The sequence below is a fragment of the Chlorocebus sabaeus genome, chromosome X (assembly GCF_047675955.1).
Source record: "Chlorocebus sabaeus isolate Y175 chromosome X, mChlSab1.0.hap1, whole genome shotgun sequence".
NCBI lineage: Eukaryota > Metazoa > Chordata > Mammalia > Primates > Cercopithecidae > Chlorocebus > Chlorocebus sabaeus.
The window spans coordinates 23,861,613-23,887,107 of NC_132933.1; the positions used below are offsets into that span (position 1 = coordinate 23,861,613).

The 25,495-nt window shown below is 44.8% G+C and overlaps 1 protein-coding gene across 2 annotated transcripts; it reads right to left on the minus strand.

Annotated features, from left to right (window-relative positions):
* Positions 1 to 621: 621 nt before the first annotated feature.
* Positions 622 to 25,305, minus strand: UTP14A (UTP14A small subunit processome component). 2 transcript variants are annotated; one of them, XM_007992660.3, is made up of 15 exons: positions 25,026 to 25,305; positions 23,832 to 23,907; positions 22,082 to 22,152; positions 21,482 to 21,546; positions 19,369 to 19,511; positions 18,613 to 18,768; positions 11,429 to 11,548; positions 11,240 to 11,334; positions 10,139 to 10,262; positions 9,967 to 10,044; positions 9,135 to 9,528; positions 4,894 to 5,294; positions 3,977 to 4,170; positions 3,748 to 3,847; positions 622 to 1,038 (listed from the first exon to the last, which is right to left on the minus strand). In XM_007992660.3, exons 1-15 carry the CDS (start codon positions 25,049 to 25,051, stop codon positions 766 to 768), a joined length of 2,316 nt encoding a protein of 771 aa, XP_007990851.3. In that variant the 5' UTR covers positions 25,052 to 25,305; the 3' UTR covers positions 622 to 765. The 2 variants fall into 2 exon arrangements, with proteins under 2 accessions (XP_007990851.3, XP_072869510.1); XM_073013409.1 differs by lacking the exons at positions 622 to 1,038; positions 3,748 to 3,847; positions 3,977 to 4,170 and adding an exon at positions 4,581 to 4,741.
* Between the last annotated feature and the right edge of the window lie 190 nt (positions 25,306 to 25,495).

A 25,495-nucleotide genomic window follows, 5' to 3' on the forward strand; every position in this document is an offset into this window, starting at 1 on the left:
GTCACATAGCAAAGCAATGCTTGAATAAACTACACTTTCAATCAATGGTGAGGAGTGGGCCCTGAGTTAGGAAGGAAAGGCAGTAGAGGTTTACTTCTGAAATCACATCTACTTTTATCTACAAAATAAGGGTAAAACCTCCTGGTCTTCTTATGAGAAAATAAGTAGAAGGTTATATGCGAGATATTGTAGACAGCAGCCTATACAAGCCAGGAAGCTCACACACGTGAAAAAAATGGCTGTGGCTAGACTTGTGGGGACAGAACCCAGCTTTGGCACCGTCCTGGTCTTAGGATCAGTCTAGGGCAGAATCCAATTGCAGTTTGTATATCCTCTTTCTAGGTTCAGAGGTTAAAATATACAATATTTTATCATTATTAACCCTGTCTCTTCCAGTTGGCAGTTATCAATGGTGGATCATATCTGATGTGATATATTTAAGATTACAGACTACAGTGAATTTTCTCCACTTCGATTTAGGACCAACTACATAATCCTTGGTAAGAAAAGGAAGTCCCTGACAAGTGCAACTGGAGAAATGCAATGCTGGAGAATCCAAAGGTGTCCGACTTGAATGAAATGATTCCACTGGGGGACAACGCAACATATACTCCAGGTAAATAGATTAAAAAATGCCTTTATTTTTAAAATGTGGCTCAACTACATGCAATGTACTGAGCCAGTTTTGGAATCCACCCTGTACCAGAGTAAAACTGGACCAAAGGAAGTGAAGTCAGGGCTCCTGGCTGTCACTCCTCCAGCAACTCAATCTACAGAGCTTTTCTTCAGCTGTTTTTTGTGACGTGTGGTGATTCGTTTTGGATTCCTCTGTATGACAGACAGGTCCGACCTTGAGGAAGACCGGTAGCCCACATCCTCTGCTTTTATGGGGTTAATGATATGGCCTGGCTTGGTGACGACCTTGGGAGTAGTCAGCTTTTGGAAAGCCCTCTGGGTGTTCCATGTGGATCCTATGGGGGTCTGGATGGTCCTTTCAAATTGCCAATGGTGGGTAAATGGATATGGAAGCACTCGTACCTGGAAAGGAAGGAGAATGATTTGGTATGAGGCAGGCCTGGGGTGCAGTTATACACTGTACTGGCAACTCTCATCAGGTACTATTTTGGTACAGGCCACGGTTCCACATGATGACTGCAAGTGAAGAGACTGAGAGGTTAAGGCATCCCATCGCTCCCATCTGCTCTTAGGAGTCAAATCTGCTTGATGACATTTGGGAGTAGGGGGGCCTAAGTTGGCTCTAGATCCCCTGTTTATTCAACAATTCAGGGTCTAAAAAACCAACCTGACACTACTTCTGTCTTTGTTTTTGTTTTTTTTTTGAGACAGAGTCTCACTCTGTTGCCCAGGCTGGAGTGCACTGGGGTGATCTCTGCTCACTGCAACCTCTGCCTACCAAGTAGCTGGGATTACAAGTGACACTGTCCCTATCCAGCTACAGGAGCTCCAGGGCTGTTGTCCCAGAGTGAGCTTTCCTATCTAACACTGTGACTGCAAGAGTCCAGACCATTTTGTATCCCTGTGGATTTTATAACTTTTCTACCCTCTTTATGCTCTCAGTCTCCTCCTTCCCTCTCTTAGGATTGATGTTTCAAGGAACCCGAATCCTGAACTTTACCAGGCCGTTACACTTAGTTTCATCTTTTTTTTGTTTGTTTGTTTTTGTTTGGGTTTTTTTTTTTTTTTTTTTTTTTTTTGAGATGGAGTCTCGCTGTCGCCCAGGCTGGAGTGCAGCTCACTGCAAGCTCTGCCTCCTGGGTTCACGCCATTCTCCTGCCTCAGCCTCCTGAGTAGCTGGGACTACAGGTGCCCGCCACCATGCCCGGCTAATTTTTTTGAATTTTTTTTTTTTTAGTAGAGACAGGGTTTCACCGTGTTAGCCAGGATGGTCTCGATCTCCTGACCTCATGATCCGCCCACCTCGGCCTCCCAAAGTGCTGGGATTACAGGCGTGAGCCACCACACCCGGCCCACTTGGCTTCATCTTCTTTTGGCACCACAGAATGTAGAGCTGGAAGGCACTAGATATTGGCAATGGTCATCTCTGGCCTGAAAATTTGGCTTAGAGGGAGGAAATGATGGACCTAAGTAAATGAGGAGCAGCATTGGAGAACAGAACCCAAAGCTCCTGTTTCCTTGCCTGGTATTCCTCCACCACATTTCTACCTTCAGACATTTAAATAATCTTTCAACACTTCCACAATGGCCAAAGGAGGAAAACACGTAAGCAGAAAATGGGGATGTAAAAATCAGTAGTCTTTGGCAGGGCACGGTGGCTCACACCTGTAATCCCCGCACTTTGGGAGACCGAGGCAGGCAGATCACTTGAGGTCAGGAGTTCAAGACCAGCCTGTCTAACACGCTGAAACCCCGTCTCTACTAATACAAAAATAAGCTGGGCATAGTGGCGCATGCCTGTAATCCCAGCTACTCAGGAGGTTGAGACAGGAGAATAGCTTGAACCTGGGAGGTGGAGGTTGCAGTGAGCTGGGATCATGCCACTGCATTCCAGCCTGGGTGACAGAGTGAGACTCCATCTGAAAACAAAACAAAAACAAAAAAAGCAAATCATTAGTCTTTGGAAACATTCAGTGGAATACTCAAGAGAAGCTAAGCACTATCTGGTGGTCCTGGTAGTAGCGAAGGAAACAAATTCTCTTTAAGTTAAGGGAATGTCTTATTTGGGTTGACGGCTACATCTGTGCTTGTCAACCAGGGCAACAGAAAAAGAGAACACCTGGACAAAGAGAACACCTGGACAAAGTATTCAGTCTCAGAAGTCCCCCCTAGGCACCTTGAAGCACTTTATTCTACTGCATGTTGGAACCTGCAGTAACTTATTAAAAAGATGAAAATCAGGGGAGATTCCTAGAAAACTATTTGTCAGTTTGCCATGACTGCATTAAAAAAACAAATAGACCCCTGGAAGGGAAGGGTCGTCTTTATTGAGCTCTATACTCTACCCATCACCTGGAATCCTGGCCCACTGAAGCACCCTTTCCCCCCTTCCCTTATCGTGTAACTGCCTATTTTCTAGTTATATAGCCTTAATTGGGACTGCAGTAGTTACGTTTCAGTTTCTGCAGTGATTGGTTCACAAAATAAGATAAAAAAGAATGCTACTGAAATGTATATCTTCTTACCTCTGTTCTGTAGCCATTAGTTCCTTATTCCTTCAGAGGGAAAAATGTAACTCATTTCAATATACTGGCTGGGGACAGATGTCAGAATTGAAGGGAACATAAAGGTCATCTAGTCCAATCTCATTCTTGAGTCCCCTTTACATGTACTCATACTCCCAGAGCAGCCTTGAATTCTGTATCTCCTCTAACTTCTACTTTATATGACTTCATACAGTAACCTTCGATATACTTGAACACCGTAATCACGCTCAAATTTTCTTCTCTTGTAAACATCCCCAGCTCGTTATCATGTGACACAACTTACAATCTTCTCATTCTCCTGAACAAGTACCGGTTTGTCTTCATTTTTCTTAAGCTACAGCTCAAACCTTATAGCCTCTGAGCATTACCTTGACTCTAAACTTTTTTCCTGTCCAGTAATTAAAACAGCATAGTCTATCTGAGATGATAAATGTAACAGCCATTCAGCAGAAACAATAGATTTGATTCTGTGGTCAAGATCACACGTCCCTCTTGACTACAGATCACTAGAATACTCCTCTCAAGCAAGAAAGTCAGGCAGCTAAAGAACTCTCTAAGTTCTCACCTGATGAGCCGCTGTGTGGATGTTGCGCTTCTCATTAATAATCACATTTGGCAAATTCTTATCTTTTCTTGGAGGACCCTCAGGGGCTTTAATGAGAAACCTGGAAAGCAAAACAACAGGACATCTGACTAGGAGCATTAAAGACTTAGTCAAAAGGGTAGGGAGGTCACCGAAGGGCGATGGGGGAGAACCTAGTGCCCTTTTGACAGACTTTCTTCCGCATTCTTACCGGCGTCTTTTCTTGGCACTGGGCTTTAGGCCCACACCACCCCACTCGCCCCAGCCAGGTAGCGTCAGGTCCACGTCCTTTGGCTTACTAGCCTCCACGGCTTCCCTCTTCTCTTTCAAGAAATCTCTGATGACATCATCCCCAGCAAACGCTTCCTTTATCATCTGCCTTTGGTTTCTCTCCTCTTCATCTTCCTGGGGAGAAACAAGCGAGAGCTACAGCTTGGCTTATGAGCTGTGGTTCATGGCGAGAACGGTTGAATTTTGGGTCGTGACATTTTAGCGCCCCCTAGAGGGAAGTGCTGAACAATGATAGTCTTGAGATACAAACTAGTGCGCAGCCAATCATGCTCCAATTTTCTTCCCTCTAGGGTAAGTATCTCTAGCTCATTATCATATGACACAATTTTAAACTTTTGAGTAAGGAAGCTGCAGGGTGGAGGAAGGAATGGCCCGTGTTAGCAGCAGGAGCTCTAAGTGGCCAGACTGTAGGCTTCGTCCAGCTTATATCCCTTAAAAGACAGGTGCCAGGATGCTTCACTAAGTTTCAGATTAACTGGGGAGTCTTAGACCATTTGAGATCCCACTGAATAAAACTTTGGCAACAGTTCAATGACTCACCTTCGAGTTGTCCTGCCTGGGATCTGGTCAGAACTCTGAGTTACTCCCTCTTTCCTCTGACAGCAGTATTAGAGTCACCCCAGAGGAGTTTTGGTGGATCAGGGTTTCGGAAATAGGGGTCTTGACAGCACCCATATATCTGCATCTATTAAAACATCACTGTTTTAGGACTAGCCTGGCCCTATACTATTCTGGACTTCTCAATTACTGAAATGTGCCCGCAGCGAAACAAAGCTTCATTACTCCTTGTGCAAGGACACTTTCTGAACAATGGCCCACCACCCTGGCTCTGCTCACCAGCTCCTCTATTGTGGGAACTGCCAAAGACTTCACGGAGGGAGACTGTGTGGTTAGGAGGTTCTGTAGGTCGATCATTTGCTCCTTCTTTTTCTTCTCCTTAGGGGCACCAGGGCGATTATTTGGGGTCCTCTCTGACTGCTGCCCTTCTAACACAGGTCTGGGAAGCTCCTTATTTTGAAAACATTCTTCTTTTCCCAGCTCTTCTAGTTCTTCCAGCGTCTGTACTCTCTCTGGCCTCTGTAGCAACAGGGGCTCCTCTTCTTCTGTGGCAGGTTCCTCTCTCTGGACCTGGGGAATAGTCCCCTTTGAACTTGCTTTTTGCTTCCTGGACTGATCATTTTCCTTCAATTTCTGAGATAGTACCCTCAATTCAGACAGCACTTCCTGGCTGCTGGAATCTGGGGGAAAAAGAATGAAAGCTGTCAGAAAAGGCCGGGCGTGGTGGCTCACGCCTGTAATCCCAGCACTTTGGGAGGCCGAGGCAGGCAGATCACAAGGTCAGGAGATCGAGACCACGGTGAAACCCTGTCTCTACTAAAAATACAAAAAATTAGCTGGGCATGGTGGCGGGCGCCTGTAGTCCCTGCTACTCAGGAGGCTGAGGCAGGAGAATGGCATAAACCTGGGAGGCGGAGCTTGCAGTGAGCCGAGATCGCGCCACTGCACTCCAGCCTGGGCGACAGAGTGAGACTCTGTCTCAAAAAAAAAAAAAAAAAAAAAGAAAGCTGTGTCAGGAAAAGGAGGTATGTACGTTGTCTGGTTGGTAAGCATTTGTTGAGCACCCACCAAGTGCTAGGTACCACATAAGACATTCTAACGAGGACAAACAGGGAAAAGAAGATTCTGTACATTGAATCTCCTAGAGAGTACACTAATCATAGCAGGCAATGGAGTTTGGTAATTAAAAGTAGCATGTGGCCAGGCGCGGTGGCTCATGCCTGTAATCCCAGCACTTTGGGAGGCCGAGGCGGGCAGATCATGAGGTCAGGAGATCGAGACCTGGCTAACACGGTGAAACCCTGTCTCTACTAAAAATACAAAAAATTATCCAGGCATGGTGGCATGTGCCTGTAGTCTAGCTACTTGGGAGGCTGAGGCAGGAGAATCACTTGAACCAGGTAGGCGGAGGTTGCAGTGAACTGAGATTGTGCCACTGCACTCCAGCCTGGGTGACAGAGCAAGACTCTGTCTCAAAAAAAAAAAAAAAAAAAAACAAAAACGGAGCATGTGCGATGTTGGATATGGTGGCTCATGCCTGTAATGCCAGCACTTTGGGAGGCCGAGTGGGGAGGATCGCTTGAGCCCAGGAGTTCGAGACCAGCCTAAGCAACATAGTGAGAACTCATCTCTACCACCTCCACTCCCCCAACAACAAAAAATTTCCAGGCATGGCAGTGTGCATCTGTAGTTCCAGCTACTTGGGAGGCTAAGCTGGGAGGATCACTGGAGCCAGAAGGTCAAGGCTGCAGGGAGCTGTGACTGTGCCGCTGCATACTAGCCTGGGCAAACAGGGCAAGACCTGTCTCAAAAAAAAAAAAAAAAGTAGTATGTTGGAAAGCAGACGTCCTGGGTCCTATTCCCAGCTTTGTCAATGATCCACTGTATGACTGGGACTGTGGCTTAAGTTCCTTGTGCAGTAAACCCCACTTGGGAAGATTGCCCCAAGTTCCAAATTTTAAAAAAGGAAGCCACTTTAACAGGTGGCTTCTGAATGCAACTTCATTGTAATTTATGCTTTACTGCTTATAAAAACCTTATCCAGGATTTTCATCTTTTTTTTTTTTTTTTTTTTTTTTTTTTTGAGATGGAGTCTCGCTCTGTCTCCCAGGCTGGAGTGCAGTGGTGCAATCTCGGCTCACTGCAAGCTCCGCCTCCCGCATTCACGCCATTCTCCTGCCTCAGCCTCCTGAGTAGCTGGGACCACAGGTGCCTGCCACCATGCCCAGCTAATGTTTTGTAGTTTTAGTAGAGACGGGGTTTCACCGTGTTAGCCAGGATGGTCTCGATCTCCTGATCTCGTGATCCACCCATCTCGACCTTCCAAAGTGCTGGGATTACAGGTGTGAGCTACCGCGCCCGGCCAGGATTTTCATCTTGACTCAAGAATTTCTACTCCGTATCTTAAAGCAGTATTTCATAATCTGCTGTTGCTGAGTCAAGGGATGAAGTAGCTGCTTTATCCAGTGGATGTAGCTCACACTTCCACTGGCAACATCTGAGCAAATAACACTAGTCTTAAGAATCTGGAGGGGTGGCTGGGCACAGTGGCTCACACCTGTAATCCCAGCACTTTGGGAGGCTGAGGTGGGTGAATCACTTGAAGCCAGGAGTTTGAGACCAGCCTGACCAACATGGTGAAACCCCGTCTCTACTAAAAATACAAAAATTAGCTGGGCGTGGTAGCGCATGCCTGTAATCCCAGCTACTTGCGGGCTGAGGCAGGAGGATTGCTTGAACCTGGGAGGTGGAGCTTGCAGTGAGCCAAGGTTGCACCACTGCACTTCAGCCTGGATGACAGACACCTGTCTCAAAAAAAAAAAAGTCTGGAGGGAAACCTGGCTTCTAAACTGGCTTTTTCATTGACTCAAGTTGCCACCATTCCCAAGTTGATCCTGCTCTCTAGCTTTGGCATGAAGCCATTGTAGCTCCTTAGATCTGGCCTTTGGACACATGTATGTTTATTTCTCAAGAATCAGCTTTCCTTGTTCATTTTCATTGGGGTCCGTGACTTTCCAGTATTTTAGGACACTCTTGGAAGGTTTGAGAAAATTTGATTTATTTACTGTCTAAAGAAATGCAAATCTGTCTTTCATCCTTTCATATCACAGTCAGCCGCTCTGCACATTTAGATAGATGGTCAGTTGTTGAGGGGGCTTAAGAGAAAGCCACTAGGGTCCTGTGGTCATATATGGACACCCCAACAATCTCAGCCCGCTGTGCTGCTTTCCAAAATTCTCTCAGAAGTGACTGCTTGCAATTATTAATCCCAGAAATATCCAGCCAAAACTATTAAGTAAAGGTCACCACAATACATTCTAAATTATAGCTCTTTTAAAATAAATTTTTGTATGTGGAAACCTGAAAAAAACAAAGGAAAAAAAAAAGGAGTCTGGGTGCGGTGGCTCACACTTGTAATCCTAACACTTTGGGAGGCTGAGGTGAGAGGATAGCTTGAGGCCAGGAATTCAAGACCAGCCTGGGCAACAGAGCAAGACCTTAGTCTCTACAAAAACGTAGCTCAGCATGGTGGCACATACATGTAGTCCCAGCTAGTTGGGAGGCTGAGCCAAGAGGATCGCTTGAGCCTGGGAGGTCTTAGGCTGCAGTAAGGTATGGTTGCACCACTGTACTCCAGCCTGGATGACAGAGCAAAACCCTGTCTCTTAAACAAAAAAAAAGTAGAAAAAAATAATTTTTTTTTGCCATGTAAAACCAGATTTTTGCCATCATCTAAATGCATTCCTATGTGGAACCAAACCAGACCTGGTAATTTGTCCAGATAGCCAAGTGATTTTTCAATGTAGGTAGTTTTCCTAGGCAGGCTTTTTAGTGTCCTGGTTTATTGCCAGAAATGGGAACTTTGACCAATCTCACAGGTGCTAACACTGTTAATAAGATCTCTTCAAGATAACAGGTAGAAAATATAAAGTACAAATAGAGCCTGAGCATGGAGTCACAATTTTAATTTGCCATGTAGCCCCGTGGAGTCATTCATTCCGTAAAGTCTCACCCCATGTAGACACACATAAACTAGAATTAAGAAGTGCTAAAAATGCCACTCCTACTTAACCAACAAAACAAAAAAATCCGGCAATTAGAAGAAGTTTCCTAATGTCTCAAAATTGACCTATCTGTGTCTATAGGTGTGAATGGACTTTCAGATTTGCCATTCTACCATATGTACTTCTCCCTGGTGTGTAGGTGCCAGGAACACTAACTCACACCCTAACTTCAAGGACGGTTTAGTTATTATGGCTTTCTGAAGGCTGTAAGCCCCCAAAAACAGAAAATGTGCCTGAACCACGTTGCATGGCCATGCAGATGACTGCTTATTAAATGGCTTCAAAGAAGAGTAGTTATGAATGTAATTTCTCTACAGGGATCCAGTGCATGCACTCTTGCAAGTCCCTAGAGCCTAATCACTATGCAGTTGTGTGTGTGGGTGGACACATTTTTTTTTCTCCCATAGTCTGTCCACAGCACTAGGAATTTCTCCCTTCCATTTGATCACAGCTCACCTTTTGTTTCTTGACTGCCTGCTGGCTCAGCATCCTGGCTGAGCTCAGACCTTTTTCTAAGGGATCGCCTTTCCTCAAATTCTCTCAACAAAATTTCTTCTTCTGCCACTGGTCTCTCTTCTCCCTCACTTTCAGAAACTTCGTGGGCCTCAGGCTCTGGCAGTTGCTCAGGGTCCTCCTGGGTTGCAGCCTCTTTGGTGTCACTGGTACAGCTCCTGAGCATCCAGGGATTCGGCCCGTCTGCATTCATCTGCACTTCATTCACTACATCAGGGACAAGGAGTTCTTCCACTTCTTCTGTGCCTCCCTCCTCTTCCTCACTCTCAGAGGCTACCTGGAGTTTCTGTGTTAGTTCTTTGTTCTTGGCCAACTGTTCCTGCATAGCTTGGCGAGCCTGGAGCAAAGAGTCACAGCATGAGAGCCCTGTCATTAGTGACTGCAATAATACCTTTCCTGGTCCATTTCATAAAGCTGCCTCCTCTCGATTTGACTTGGTATTTCTTACTGGTACCTACTGTTTAAACTGCATATACAATGCTGGGTTAATAGCTGTGGTATAAAATGGAAGACAAATTCTTTGTCTTCAAGGAATCAACAGGTGAAATAAGATTTTAAAAAGCTCCTCTCCCGCTTTGGACTTGCCTTCAATGCTGTTTCCCTTTCATCTCTCCTTTTCCACCTTGTTTCTGGTCATTTTCCTTTCTGCCTTAGAGATTTTTCTGATGCCTTTTTAGATTCCTGGTTTTCCATCCATCCTCATGGCTCTTCCCCAACTCTGCTTCTGCTAGCATCCTCCAATTCCAGATCTTCTCTCACCCCAAGGGTCTCTTACCTCCAGGTCATATTTGGCCATAATTGCCTTTGACTTGGCCCATTTCCCACTGTTTTGGTGCTTAAGGCTCATTCTTTCCTAGAAAGAAAGAACAGAGTGAGATTTAGACCTTTAGTGGCTTCCAAGGAAAGCTGGTTCAAAGGGGTGGGGGTGGGGCAAGAGGTAGTCTCACCATCATTCTGGCCTTTTCAATTTTTTCCAGTTCTTCTAGTGCCGCAGCTGGGTTAACCTTCCGCAGCTGTTCAAACTCTTTTAGGGCTTTCTTGGCCTTCCCTTTCTTCACGACTTTGTGATACCTGTAGGGTAAGAGGGGTAGGAGGGAAGAGTTTAGCAATTTAGCTGAAGCATGGATGTCATAGGCACAAGTGCCCATACTACCCAATTGGTTCCCAGGGCAGGGGGCTGGAACGGGCATCATAGAGCTAGTTGGCTATAGGGAGTTAGTTTGGGACCTGAGAGGACTGGCAGGATTCTTGGTACCCACAGTCCTCAGGGTAGACCTCTGTGGCTCAAAGAGTCTCCTTTGCCTCTATAACTCAAGGGAGGAGTAGAATAAGTTTCATTTTTTTTTTTTTAAGACAGTGTCTCACTCTGTCACCCAGGCTGGAGTGCAGTGATGTGATCTTGGCTCACTGCAACCTCCACCTCCTGGGTTCAAGTGATCCTCCCACCTCAGCCTCCCAAGTAGCTGGGACTATAGGTGCACATTACCAAGCCTGGCTAATTTTTGTATTTTTAGTAGAGATGGGGTTTTGCCATGTTGGCCAGGCTGGTCTTGAATTCCTTACCTCAAGTGATCCACCCACCTCAGCCTCCCAAAGTGCTGGGATTACAGGCATGAGCCACCGTGCCCAGCCAGTTTTACCAGTTACCCAGGTTGGTCTTGAACTCCTGAGCTCAAGTGATCCACCCACCTTGGCCTCCCAAAGTGCTAGGATTACAAGCATGAGCCACCACATGTGGCCAACAAGTTTCAAAGAGGCAAAAAGGCAGGAAGGAAGCCCTGTTGGCCTTAACAGCTCTGGAATTCAGAGCTCATTCTGCAGAACCACTCTGTGATGCCTTGGAAGGTAGAGAAAGTAACTGAATTGTCCTCTTTTTGGCAAAACTGTATGAGGTTGGTTTGTGGGGAACAAAAGTCTAGTCACGCCTGTTTGGGACCTAATCTACATGACTCTAGTTGCCGCATCAAAGGTTCTCTCCAAAGAATTTATGATGAGCCACATGACTTTCTTCTGCGGAACCAAAGGCTAGTTCACAGGGGCCTCCTTACTTTTTACTTTTGATTTTCTTCTCTCTTCGAGCCTTGGCCTCATAGTAGGACTGCAGAGCCCGAGCCCTCTGAAGCTCTGCTCGGCGCATCTTTGCCTACAACAAATGGTATTTACAGTGACATCTGGGCCAGAAGACAAATGCTAGAAGCGTGGCATGCCTGGGTGTGAAGGGCCTATGACACACTTACCTCTTCCAGGCTCATAGCTTGGAGAGAGGCCTTTTCCACGGGGGTCAGTAAAGGGTCTGCCACTGGCTGCTTGTTCTTATGGAGGAGGTTGAAAATTTCCTGCTCCAGGGGAGTTCTTGCCTTAAAGAAGCAACAAAACATTCTGAGTCTTAAGCCATGCTCTTACAGCTTTCTCTCTTTATATTCCTATGATTATCTAACTTATGACACTAGAATTGGAATCATAAGTGGATAGGATTGGCTGTTACAGCAAGAGAAGGGGGTTCCAGTCTTCTTGTCAGCAGTGTAAATAAAGCCTTATTTGATTCTTATATGACAACTTCAGCAGGGAGATGCTGAGGCTACTCTCTAATACTGCTGAGAAGGATCACTGTGTTCAGGTTACCAGTATGTTTTTTCTTTGAGACAGGTCTTGCTGTGTTGCCCAGGCTGGAGTGCAGTGGCGTGATCTTGGCTCATTGCAAGCTCTGCCTCCTGGGTTCACGCCATTCTCCTGCCCCAGCCTCCCGAGTAGCTGGGACTACAGGCGCCTGCCACCACGCCTGGCTAATTTTTTGTATTTCTGGTAGAGACGGGGTTTCACCATGTTAGCCAGGGTGGTCTCGATCTCCTGACCTCGTGATCCGCCCGCCTTGGCCTTCCAAAGTGCTGGGATAACAGGCATGAGCCGCTGCGCCCGGCCCAGGTTACCAATATATGTTAAACAGATTTCCATTCTCTTAAGAATTTAGGCACATTGCCCTTGAGTCCCTGTATTGTTATGTATTATTTGAAGCACATAACTATTACTTCATAGTTAGGAATCTCAAATTCATATCATAAGTCTTCTTTTAGAATATTTCTAGAGGGAAGGGGCAGTTAGTTTTTTTTTTTTTTTTTGAGACAGAGTCTTCCTCTGTCACCCAGGCTGGGGTCCACTGGCACTCCAATCTCAGCTCACTGCAACCTCCACCTCTAGTGCGCAAGTGATCCTTCTGCCTCAGCCTCCTGAGCAGCTGGGACCACAAGTGCAAGCCACCATGTCTGCTAATTTTTTTTATTTTTTGTAGAGACAAGGTCCTACCATGTTGCCCAGGTTGGTCTTAAACTCCTGGCCTCAAGCAATCCTCCTGCCTTGGCCTCCCAAAGTGCTGGGATTACAGGCGTGAGCCCAGCATGCCCTGTGAGGTTAGATCTTAAGATAAGCATTATTTGCCACTGATGATATACCTAGGAAATAGATCTGCAAATATCTCAGAGGGGAAGCCCAACTTTTTTTGACCATAGCCCACTGCTATAAACCATGCATATAAGTGTTCTTGGTATCATTAATTACTGATGAAAGAAAATGAGAAAAAACATGACATTTTTTTGGCACAGTCTTCAAATGTAGTTTGTGGTGGGGTGTGTGTCTTAATTTCTTGAGCACAAAAGGATATTGCCTTTAAAAAAATATAGGATGGGCATGGTGGCTCAGGCCTGTAATCCCAGCACTTCGGGAGGCTGAGGCAGGAGGACTGCTTGAGCCCACAAGTTTGAGACCAGCCTGGGCAACATGGTGAAACCCCATCTCTATTTATTATGTTAAAAAAAAAAAAAAAAAAAAAAAGAAAGAAAAAGACCTTCATGTAATTAGCCTGTTTCCTGATGGTTCAAATCGAACTCTCCTCATTTTCTAACTTTGGCTCCAATTCCTCAGTTTCCAGTTAATTTTGCATGCTAGGCAGAGTATGTATGAAACGAATGAACTGTAAACCAGTTATTCCACATGCTATCATGAGGATGGCTAAATAATCAGGCCGATCATGCCACGGTCCACATTCTGGCAAGGCACAAAGACAGCCCTAGGCAACAGAGCTAGTTTCAAACCTCACACACATAGTGGTTTTCTTCAATAGCCATATACATCATGGTCAGTATTAAACTTACAAATATTTGGATAAATGCATAAACGCACATCATCACATGTTACACGATGCTATTGATTTAACCATAAAACTGTTTTACTGAATAGTAAAGGTACATGTTCTTCCATTTTTAGTATTTGCAGTAGTGATCAATCACAGGCTACAAAGTGATTTATACTACAATGCTGTAATGTCCCTTCAATTCAAATCAGTTTACAAACATTTGTTGATTGTAGCTATATTCCAGGCACTTGTGTGGGGTGCTAGGAATACACAATTGATTAAGATAGTTCCTGTCCTCATGGAGCTCACAGCCTTTCAGAGCACAGACATATACAACACAAACAGCATAACATAATGGGTTAAATACATACTGCTACGTTATTCTATAGGGGTAATCACAGAGGAAATCACCATTAAATATTATTAGGAGGTAGGTTAGGCTTGGGGAAGGAAGTGACCTTTTGAATTAGGCTTTGAGGCCTAAGTACAGTTCTGTCAGGAGGAAAAAAAAATCCAAACAGATGAGCATAAGCAAAAACACAGACACAGGGAAAGGAGTGGTATGTAATAGAATGTGTTGTCCAACATAGCTAAAATGCTAGGTAATTTTATTTTATTCTGTAAGTGAACAGCCTTTGAAGGATTTTAAGGAGAGCAACAATCAATTTCGTGTTTCAGCAAGAAAATCCTGCTGATTGTGTAGAGGATATATGTAAAGTTCCAAAGGAAAGGTTCGATGAGGGCCTCAATTAGGGCAGTGAAAATGAAAATGAAGAGAAAATAGGAGCCTAAGGGCTATTACAGAGACAGAATTTGCAGGCCTAGGCCCCTGTATAAACTGGCGGAGAGGGAGATAGTGAAGGGGTCAAGTAGGAATCAAATGACTGAGGGTCCAACCTAAGTGACTGGGGTAGGAAGTTACGCTGTTAACTGAGTTGCAGAATGAAGGGGTATAGGTTTTGGAAGTCTGGGGAAAGGAAACGCGAAGCTTACTTTGGACTAGACTAAGTTTAAGGTGCACATGGGAGACCCAGGTGACTCCTGCTAGTCACATGGAATATAAGACTGGAGCTCCAAAGAAGGGGTTGAGAGTGATAGTCAAAAGTTATGGAATTTTCTTTTTTTTTTTTTGTTTGAGATGGGGTCTCGCTTTGTTGCCCAGGCTGGAGTGCAGTGCTGTGATCTTGGCTCACTGCAAACTCCGCCTCCTGGGTTCACACCATTCTCCTGCCTCAGCCTCTCGAGCAGCTGGGACTACAGGCACCCGCCACCATGCCCGGCTAATGTTTTGTATTTTTAGTAGAGCCGGGGTTTCACCGTGTTAACCAGGATGGTCTCGATCCCCTGACCTCGTGATCTGCCCGCCTTGGCCTCCCAAAGTGGTGGGATTACAGGTGTGAGCCACCACGCCCAGCCAAGTTATGGAATTTTCACGCCTGTAATCCCAGCACTCTGGGATACCGAGACGGGCGGATCAAGAGGTCAGGAAATCGAGACCATCTTGGCTAACACGGTGAAACCCCATCTCTACTAAAAACTACAAAAAATTAGCTGGGCGTGGTGGCGAGACTCCATCTCAAAAAACAAACAAACAAAAAAAAGTATGGAATTTACAGAGCAAGCATAAAAAGGACTAAGGAAAGCCAGAGAGAGTAAATACCCAGAGTATATCACAGAAGCTAGAGGGGAAAGATTTTTAGAATGAAATGTGCTAATGGTGTAAAATACGCTAAAGACTAAGAAGGCTTGGGATCTGGCAATTCGGAGGCCCCTCACTAATGCCTTTTGAGAGAAGTTCTAGTGGGGCAGTAGGGGAAGAAGGTGAGAGAGAGGAGGCAGCAGTGGAGACAGACCAGCTCTTCCCCAAACACATTCCTTATCAGATAACAAGATTTGCTTCCCCTGTTAAAAGCTTAAAATTCAATTTATTGAAATTTTAATAAAATCAGTTTGTATACCTTAAGTTAAATTAAATCCAACAGGTGTCTTCACCATTGTTTCATAGCCTTTATTTTTATTTTTTGAGACAGAGTCTCACTCTGTTGCCCAGGCTGGAGTGCAGTGGCACAATCTTGGCTCACTGCAACCTCCACCTCCTGGGTTCAAGTGATTCTGGTGCCTCAGCCTCCGGAGTAGCTGGGATTACAGGTATAAGCCACCATGTCCAGCTAATTTTTGTATATTTTTTAGTAGAGACGGGGTTTTGCCATGTTGGCCAGGCTGGTCTCGAGCTCCTAACCCAGGTGATTCATCCACCTCAGCCTTCCAAAGTGCTGGGATTACAGGCGTGAGCCACCACGTCCGTCCGGCCTGTTTCACAGCCTTTAAAATGCTAAAGCATGTTGTGACTCTCCGATCTCCAGTAGGGGCATGCAGCATTTTCTAGCAATGCCTCCTCTCCTCTTGTGAGGGCATACTGAGAGACTAAGGTTTCAAGGAGAATGCCTTGGTAAATAGTGGTGTACACAGAGAATAGTGAGGAGACGGGTGAAAGAAGTTACCTTACAGGATTTCTAGCACTTCGCAGTTTACAATTGCCTTCTCATGCAATATCCCACTTTATTATTTGCAGCTAAACAAAATTTTAGGAAGCTGAACCAAAACTATAGTACAGACTTTCAATTTTCTTTTTTTTTTTTTTTTTGCAGGCTGGAGTGCAGTGGTGTGATCTCGGCTCATTGCAACTTCCGCCTTCTGGATTCAAGAAATTCCCCTGCCTCAGCCTCCTCAGCAGCTGAGACTACAGGCATGTGCTACCATGCCCGGCTCTTTTATGTATTTTTAGTAAAGACGAGGTTTCACTATGTTGGCCAGGCTGGTCTTGAACTCCTGACCTCAGGTGATCCACCTGCTTCAGCCTCCCAAAGTGCTTGGATTACAGGCGTGAGCCACCGTGCCCAGCCTGAGACTTGATATTCAATCTCTAGAAACCCTAATACAGCATATACTAGTTGTTGGTACTTTGCACTCTAAGTTGTAAGGAGAGACCTAGGAGTTGCTAGCCACAAAGCACCCTCTGAACTAAGCACTTCCTTATTTCTCTGTGCCCTACTAGCATAATTTCTCAAAAGTCAGTCTTAGAATGAATGAATGTCATGGCATATTCAATGTACAACATCTGAGCCTCACTCTATCTTGAAGAGGTTGTGCTATTCTTAGTGTAACCTCCTCCACTACCGTCTAGTTTTTATTTTTTATTTATTTATGTATATATTTTGAGATGGAGTCTTGTTCTGTTGCCCAGGCTGGAGTGCAGTGGCACAATCTCGGCTCACTGCAACCTCTGCCTCTGAGGTTCAAGTGATCCTCCTGCCTCAGCCCCCCTAGTAGCTGGGATTACAGGCACACACCACCATGCCCCGCTAATTTTTGTATTTTTAGTAGAGATGGGGTTTCGCCATGTTGGCCGGGATGGTCTCAAACGCCTGACCTCAGGTGATCCACCTGCCTCAGCCTCCCAAAGTGCTGGGATTACAGGCATGAGCCACCACGCCCAGCCCCATCTCGTTTTTAATAACAAACTTGGCATTTTCCTGCTATCTCCAAGATTACACTGTCATTTGGAAAAAGCAAGGTGGAGGACAGTGTGTAGTAGCATGCTACCATTCTTTTTATTTAAAAAAGAGGTAAACGTGAATATAGAAATGAAACTCTAAGACAACAACGACAGCAAACTTATGCAAGTGGTGAGTATGGGGGTAAAAATGATCAGATGGGGCAGAGGGTGGAGTCAAACTTTTCACTACATATCTTCTATGCTTTTTTATTTTTGAATCCTACAAATTGTATTACCTCTGATTTTTTTTTTTCTAAAGTCTCCCTTCATCCTGCAGCCACACTTTAAACCTGATCTCTTTTTCATGTAGAAAAGGAAGCCTCCTAGAAAGAGAATGGTAGTGACTTCAGCAAAAACATCAGAAACAGCTTATCCCCATAATAAGCAACTACTCACTCAATTTCTAGCTATTGTGGCAAGCAATGTTTACTTTGATTAGCTTTAATTAGCTCAACTTCCCAACGCCTAAGAAACTACTATTCTTGGGTTTTTGGAAAGTAAAGAGGAGAAGCACAAAGAGGGCATCTATTTAAGATTAATCAGCCCATTATAGACTATAGACTCCATACCAATGGTGTATTGGAAAAGTAGGCTAGCTGTTCTAAAGCAGCTATTCAGACTAAAAACCGAGACTTTAGGGACCAACATAGGATTTCCAACTTCTAATTTTGCCAAGAGCATAACTACCATTTCATCCCCAATCCCATCATTTACTACCACCATCATTTCATAGAAGAAAAGACATTTCAACACCACTAAAATAGAAAGAATAACCTCATAATAAAAAAGAACTGGCAACATTACACCCACCAAACAAACATACTTACAATTATCCTTTTGTTTCAGACAAAAACTTTGTTAGGGGTCAGTGTTTGGGAAACCCAGCTCTAAAACATCAACCCCTGCCCTGCAGCTCAGAGTCATAATAAGTTACCTGCTGAAGTTCTAGTCATTGCCAGCAACACATATTTTAATGTGGTATTCATTCCTGTACAAGCAAACTTTGGCTTCTGTTGTTCACATATCCTCACTAAGGCATCATTAATACTACCGAGTTCCTGATTTCCCTAGGATCAGAATGTGGCTTTAAATGCTTTTTAAAAACTGGAGTAAAAGAAAGAAAACATTATTATGTTCCCGCTATAAGGGCAATCACATGGTTTAACACAAAAACATGGAAATAGCCAAGTACCATATACTATAAGCAGATGAAAAGTGACACAGAGACTGGGCGCGTTGGCTCATCATTCCTGTAATCACAAAACTTTTGGGAGACTGAGGTGGGCGGGTCATTTGAGGTCAGGAGTTTGAGATCAGCCTGGCCAACATGGCGAAACCCTGTATCTACTAAAAATCCCCCAAAAAATTTAGCTGGGTGTGTTGGTGCGTGCCAGTAATCCTAGCTACTTGGGAGGCTAAGGCAGGAGAATCGCTTGAACCTAGGAGGCGGAGGTTGCAGTGAGCTGAGATCGTGCCACCGCACTCCAGCGTGGGTGACGGAGCGAGACCCTGTCTCAAGGAAAAAAAAAAAAAGTGATCACAGAGCTATTGTGACTGACATGTCAGTCACATGACTGACAATGACGATGGACAATCCCTTCTTTCTGAGCACTAAGCTAAAATGACTTATGCTGGGGTTTAGCTTAACATGTCCAATCAAATCAATTGCAGGCTCTGAAATCTCCAACTTATAAAATCTCACCTTTCAATGAAGTTCAGTTTCATTTTGTTGTACTCACCTTCCAGCCACTGAGCACATGTTCAATGGGAGCAATGGCTGGCTCCTCCTTCTCCAGTGGAAAAACCAGCTGCTCTGCCTGCCGGTTCTTCAGGACGACAGGGTCCCATTTGGAGAGGACTTTTGCGGTTTTATTGAATGCTACTTCTCTGTGGATCTGAAGCAGACAAAGTATGTAAAAGGAAAGAGCCACAAGATTAAAGCATCAAACCCAAAGGACTAACAAGAAATTAGGAAACAACGTTTCTTAGCCCACGAAAGAATCAGGATGCTAGAGGTTACCGCTTGCTTCTCAGGACTGCAATTTCTCCTAGATTGTTATTATTTAGATGGAGTTTCACTTGTGTCGCCCAGGCCGGAGAGCAATGGTACGATCTCGGCTCACTGCAACCTCCACCTCCTGGTTCAAGCGATTCCCCTGCCTCAGCCTCCCAAGTAGCTGGGATTACAGGTGTGTGCCACCACACCAGGCTAATTTTGTATTTTTAGTAGAGACGGGGTTTCACCATGCTGGCCAGGCTGATCTCGAACTCCTGACCTCAGGTGATCCGCCTGCCTCGGCCTCCCAAAGTGCTGGGATTACAGACGTGAGCCACTGCGCCTGGCACTCCTAGATTATTTTTAATCTTATCCATAGTGGGGAAATCACAGCTCCCCCTTCTCCCATTTTTCAGGTCTTTCCCTTCTTTCTATTACCCTATTTTCCCTTGTTGACACAATTTCTTTCCCTTAATAGACCACCTTCTCTATAGCTTACCCGTTCAATCTCTTCTTTGTTCAGAGGTAACTCCACTGTCTTCTTTGATTTGACTCTATTCAGTTGCTTTTTCACAGTGGCCAAAGAAGATGAAGTTTTAACAGGCTCAAGCAGATCTGCAAGGACCAGCTTTTCTCCTGATCCTGTAGAAAGGTCAAACTTTCTAGTCAGACCAAGAAGTGAGGCAAGATCTCAATATAATGTAGGCAGAAGCCTCAGTAGAAAATGCCAGTAGATGGCAAATGTGCAGAGAAGCACGAATAATTCTCTTACTTCAATTGCCTATTTCTAGCCATGCCAACACTATCACTCTACATTCATCCCCAAACGTGTTAGGGGGTAGAAGATAGGGGAAAATATTTATTCAAAACTCATTTTCTTTTCTCCTGGTGCTTCTACTCTTGCCCTATTGCAATTCATTCTTCACATAACAGCCAAAAATAAAAACAACCAAAGTGATATTTCGTGTGTTTGTTTTCTTTTGAGACAGGGTTTCACTCCGTCACTTAGGCTGGAGAGCAGTGATGCCATCTCTGCCTCCCAGGCTCAGGCAATCCTCCCACTTCAGCCTCCCAAGTAGCTGGCACTATAGGCATGTGCCACCATGCGTGGCTAATTTTTTGCATCTTTTTTTGTAGAGATAGGGTTGTGCCATGTTGCCCAGGCCAGCCTCAAACTGCTGGGCTGAAGCAGTCTGCCCACCTCGGCCTCCCAAAGTGCTGGGGATTACAGGTGTAAACCACTGCACCCAGCCCAAAATGATCTTTTGAAAATATAAACCACAGCATGTCATGACGCTGCTGAAAATCCTCCAGTGACTCCCCATTATACTTTGAATCTCATCTACCTAAACGACACGGTCCTATGAGATCTAATCCCCATCTGCCTCTCTAACCTCATGTCACCCCCCACCCTCCACCATGCTCTTGTCACAGGGTCCTCTTTCCCATTCTTCAACATGCTGTGCATGTTTCTACCTTAGAGCCTTTGTGCTAGCTGTTCCCTGGCCTGAAATACTTTCCCTAATCTTTGCATGGTTCACTTGACTTGTCATTCAGATGTCAGCTTCAATTTTGCCTCTTCGGGGCCTTTCATGACCAACCAATCTAAAGTAGCCACTTAGTCACTTTATTGCATCATCCTCTCTTACTGTCTCCCTTTATTAGAAAGTAAGCCCCAGGAGCTCACATCTTATTCACTACTGTAGCCTTGGTATCTACAACACTTCCTGATACTGCTACCTAGTAGAAACACAATAAATATCCGCTGAATGAGTATGCTTGGAATACATTGTTATTTGCCCTAGGAGGCTACACCAGTGATTACTACGAATGCAAAACCCATTCTAGCTGCCTAAGTTGTGAACAGGGTGAAAAAGATTTGGCATCTAGACTCAGTATTAGGATAAAATCCCACGGCTGCCACTTATTAGAGCATGTATTCTGAACAGGGGCAATTTTTACCACCTCCCCCCACCCCAGGGTGAAAATTGGTTCTTTCTGGGAGAGTATGAAAAGAATCTTAGATATTACAATGTTTTGTGTCCCTCCAAGGCTCAACTCTGTCCAACAAACTCTTATTCCTTAGGACTTGATTTCCTGGGGAAGGGGCATAGTGGGAGGGATACAATGAGGAAAAAAATGTCTTAAAAGGCTCCTCTCAGGGGAGCAATAAAAAAGCAAAGGTTGAAAAACACTGTACTAGGCAAAGGCCCTTGAATAAGTAACTTGACTTCTCTGAGCTCTGGCTGAAGAGAACATTTGCCTGTCTCCTAACTCAAAGCATTGTTAAGAGAACTGAAATTAAAATGAAATTGTACAAATATGAATTATGACTAAGTTACTAAGAGGCAGCTGTCTTCATTCATGTCCCTCTATCCTAGAAGTATCTCATCAAACTCGGTAGCATACCTTGACCACAGCCTTCTAGGCTTTCTTTGAGAGATGGAAGAAACTGAAGGGCATCTGACTACACTTCTTCACCCACTCTCCCAGGTATTTATGGTATGAGTCATTAACTACATCAAAAACAGTTCCTGGGGGGTGAGGTGAACACTGTGCCCTTGGAATCCCACAAGTTTCATGCATGGGTATCTTCCTTTGTTCCAACTTACCTTCAGAACTGACATTGAACTCTGACACCTTCAGACTAGCCTCAGACCTCTCAGCCAATTTCCGCCTGAAATTAGGCAAAACGATATAATAGGAATGGATAAATTTTATGGGGGCTTAGGGGTGGGAGAGACAAACACTTCTCTCTTCATACAGGGCTTTGGTTTCTTGTATTTCTTCTAGGGTCAAGTTTTGTCATGATGCAGCAAGGAGATCTGTTCCTAACTTGGACTTGGTTGTCTAACCCTCATCTCTTCTCTTTATTACAAGGTAAGCATAGTGGAAAACATATCGGACTTAGATTCAAACACACCTAAACCTATAACATATTAGCCAGCTGACCTTGGGGGTAAGTCAATTTACTTCTCTAATGGGGTTAAGTAATGCCTACTCAATGCTTTAAAAGATTTTCATTGTGGAATAAGACTGCAAATGCTTACAGTAATAGCACTAAGACTAGTAATTGCTAACAATTATATAATGCTTACTATATGCTAGGCACTGGTATTAAGGTCTTTACATGAAGCACTCAATAAATAGTAGCTGCAGAGAAATCTCACGGAATCAACTATATAACCTGCCCTAACTGACAGGAACGTTACCTATTCTTTCCATCAAGGGAACTGATTGCTTCCAGAAGCTTTTGATGCTCTCTCTCTCCATCATTGTCCCCCTAAGACACAGAAAAGGAAAAACCATCAGGATGAGGGGGAGGGAAAAGACAACATGGAAATTGAGTCTCCCATAAAATCTCTTGCTCTTTATTTATTTATTTATGAGACAGAGTCTCGCTCTGTGGTCCAGGCTGGAGTGCAGTTGACATGATCTCAGCTCATTGCAAGCTCCACCCCCGGGTTCATGCCAATCTCTTGCCTCAGCCTCCTGAGTAGCTGGGACTACAGGCGCCCGCCACTACACCTGGCTAATTTTTTGTATTTTTAGTAGAGATGGGGTTTCACTATATTAGCCAGGATGGTCTCGATCTCCTGACCTTGTGATTGCCTGCCTTGGCCTCCCAAAGTGTTGGGATTACAGGCGTGAGCCACCACGCCCGGCCAAATCTCTTGTTCTTTTGGTCAGTAGAGAACTGGGGAATTGGAAGAGGTCTGGTGTGCAAGCATTCAAGCTCAAACTAAAAGGGAGCTAATGCCATGTGTCTGTCCTAACTTGCTTCTAGACAAAAAGGGCTTAAAATGGTGTTTCTGTATAAAATATATAGTATGATCTAACATGGAAACCCTGACATATAGTGTAAGTCATAGCCAGTTACAAAGTTGGCTTTTTTTTTCTTTGAGACAGAGTCTCGCTCTGTTGCCCAGGAAGGAGTGCAGTGGTGTGATCTCAGCTCACTGCAACCTCCACCTCCTGGAAGTGATTCTCTTGCCCCAGCCACCGGAATAGCTAGGATTACAGGCGAGTGCCACCACACCCAACTAATTTTTGTATTTTTAGTAAAGACGGGTTTCACCATGTTGGCCAGGCTGGTCTTGAACTCCTGGCCTCCAGTCATCCACGCGCCTTGGCCTCCCAAAGTGCTGGGATTACAGGTGTGAGCCACCACACCCGGCCTCCAAGTTAAATTGGCTTTTCCTACGAAGAACACGACAAGCAGAAAAAAATAGACAAAAAAAAAAACCCTCCTTGTTATTAAAATAGATGTGTCGTGTGCCCCCAACCCAAGAGAAAAAAAAGTGGTTTTTTGTAAGGGAAATAAAGAATTGGAATTCTTATAGCATCTGTTGGAGAGTCAGCTTAGAATACATATGCATATTTCAGTCAGATAAATAACGCTCTATAGAAATCCAAACTTGGGAAATCATATCATGAGGACCATGTGTTTCAGTCTTTTTTTTTTTTTTTTTGAGACGGAGTCTTGCTCTATTGCCCAGACTGGAGTGCAGTGGTGCGATCTTGGCTTACTGCAACCTCCACCTCCTGGGTTCAATAGTAGCTGGGATTATAGGCACACACCACCACACCCAGCTAATTTTTGTATTTTTAGTAGACATAGGGTTTTGCCATGTTGGCCAGGCTGGTCTTGAACTCCTGACCTCAGGTTATCTCCCTGCCTTAGCCTCCCAAAGTGCTGGGATTACAGGTGTGAGCCACCAGCCGGGCCTGTTTTGGTTGGTCTTATAAATTATACTTATGCAACTTGCAGGTAGTGAGTGTAACTTAGTTTCCAAATCCTTATAGCACTTAATATGATACAGTAACTTATATATGAAACACTAACCATTTGTAATTAATTTGAGAGACCTGAACAAATACATAGAATATTGCCACACCTTTCCATTCCAGGAATGTGCTCTCTACCCTAATTTTGAAGGCAGTTTAGCAATTGTCACCCACCTCATCTTCACTCCCACTCAAGAGGTAGTCTTTTGGCAAATCTACTAGTTCTTCCTGTTGGCTCAAAGCCAGAAGGCTGTTAAAAGAGGCAACAAAGAAATGTGAATGCAATATACCTGTGTAACAAACCTGCATATGTATCCCTTAATTATAATAAAAGTTGAAATTTAATAGAGAAATATTATTATTTGAAGCAATGTCTAATCTATTAAAACAATCTCGTAAACATTGTAACTTCAACACAGAATAGCCCTATTCCTCAGAAGATATATAAAGCAGCATGAACGCCTTTGAAAACTTGTCAAGACGTGAAATTTAGACTGATGTCAGGCATCACCTCCAGGAATGATGCCTGACTCAAAACTGCATGTAAAAGAGCTAACACTTTTCAGTGATTGGCACAACATTTCCTATGACCTATGGGAAGCTATAAAAATGTCAGACCCTAGAATAATATGGCCAAAGACGCTGTTGCTAGCCCTGGAGGCAAGGCAGTTTCAAGATTAATATTTCTAAGCATCCTCCACATGTTTGACTCTTTGATAGGCAGCCTGATCAAAAGTGTCATCTTGATCACTTGTTCCTAGGAATGCAGAAACAGGTCGAAAGCAGCTGAGTAAGCCATTTTCCCTGGGGCTTGCTTAGCAAAGTAGGTGCTTAACTAAGGAGACTGGTACCCACAAACAAATTACAAAATTTACCGTTACTTAACAGCATATATTATTAGTATTTGCAAAGCCAACATTACTAAACGGACTACATTTAGTTCCGGGGGCGGGGAGGGGAGGCACAAAACATCATAGGAGCCAAAACGTGGCGATGACTCCAGTCAGCAAAGCTTTCGAAGATTCGGGGAGTTTATAACGCCTGCACTGCCTGCGCAGAGGATTAAATCGGGCCGCGGCAGAGGCAGAAAAAGGGGTCACGTGACGAGGAATGTGAAACATAGTAAAGGAGCTGGGGAGGCAGAAACAGCATCAAGACCAACAGGGATGCGGCTATACAGCTGAGGAGCGGAGTAAGTGAATGAAATTAAAAGGGCTTTAAAGGCTGGATCGCGGAAAACAGGAACAAGTGGCCAGCTCTTGAGGGGAACCACTGCCATCTGTTAAAAGGGGGCGCCCATTTCCCAAAAGCTGGGGAACCCGGCCCCCAACGAGACCCAGAATCCCCCCTCCCCTCGTTGCCCTTCACCTCTCTGCAAGCCGGTTCGCAGTCATTTCAGCAGCCAGCTTCTCTCACATGGACCAAGAACGGAAGCAGAAGGAAAGCAATTTCCGTGCCGGCCGCAAAGCAATTTCTGTTTCCGTCAATCGCTCGCGACGTACACGTCAGTTCCGTTGCGTACAAGGCGTGTGAGAAGCAGGAGCCGTGTAGGGAGGGGCCTGCATAAAACGGCGAGGCTGGAGATGAAACGGCTGTCAGCGGGTGGGGCTTTCTTTTCTCCACCCACCCCGTATTTCTCTGGTGCGCCGGTGTCTGTCCTCCTGGTCCCTGGTTTCCACGCGGCCCAGGGTGGGTTAGCTTAGGGCGAAGGTACTGCGCTGTCAGGGACTGAGCCCGCGCCTTCATTCGTCCCTACATAATCCAGAAGGAAAGACTCCAGCGCCCGTCCTTGTGCGACAGCGTCCTGCAAGCCGGCCACCAGCCAGCTCGGGGGTTTA

Excerpts from the sequence above, each read along its gene's own strand:
- UTP14A (XM_007992660.3), bottom strand. The coding sequence starts at position 25,051 with ATGACTGCGAACCGGCTTGCAGAGAG. Across the intron at positions 19,512-21,481 it reads GTTCAATGTCAGTTCTGAAG|GATCAGGAGAAAAGCTGGTC; the intron begins GTAAGTTGGAAC and ends ACCTTTCTACAG. Across the intron at positions 5,295-9,134 it reads AGGCAGTCAAGAAACAAAAG|ATTCCAGCAGCCAGGAAGTG; the intron begins GTGAGCTGTGAT and ends TTTTTCCCCCAG.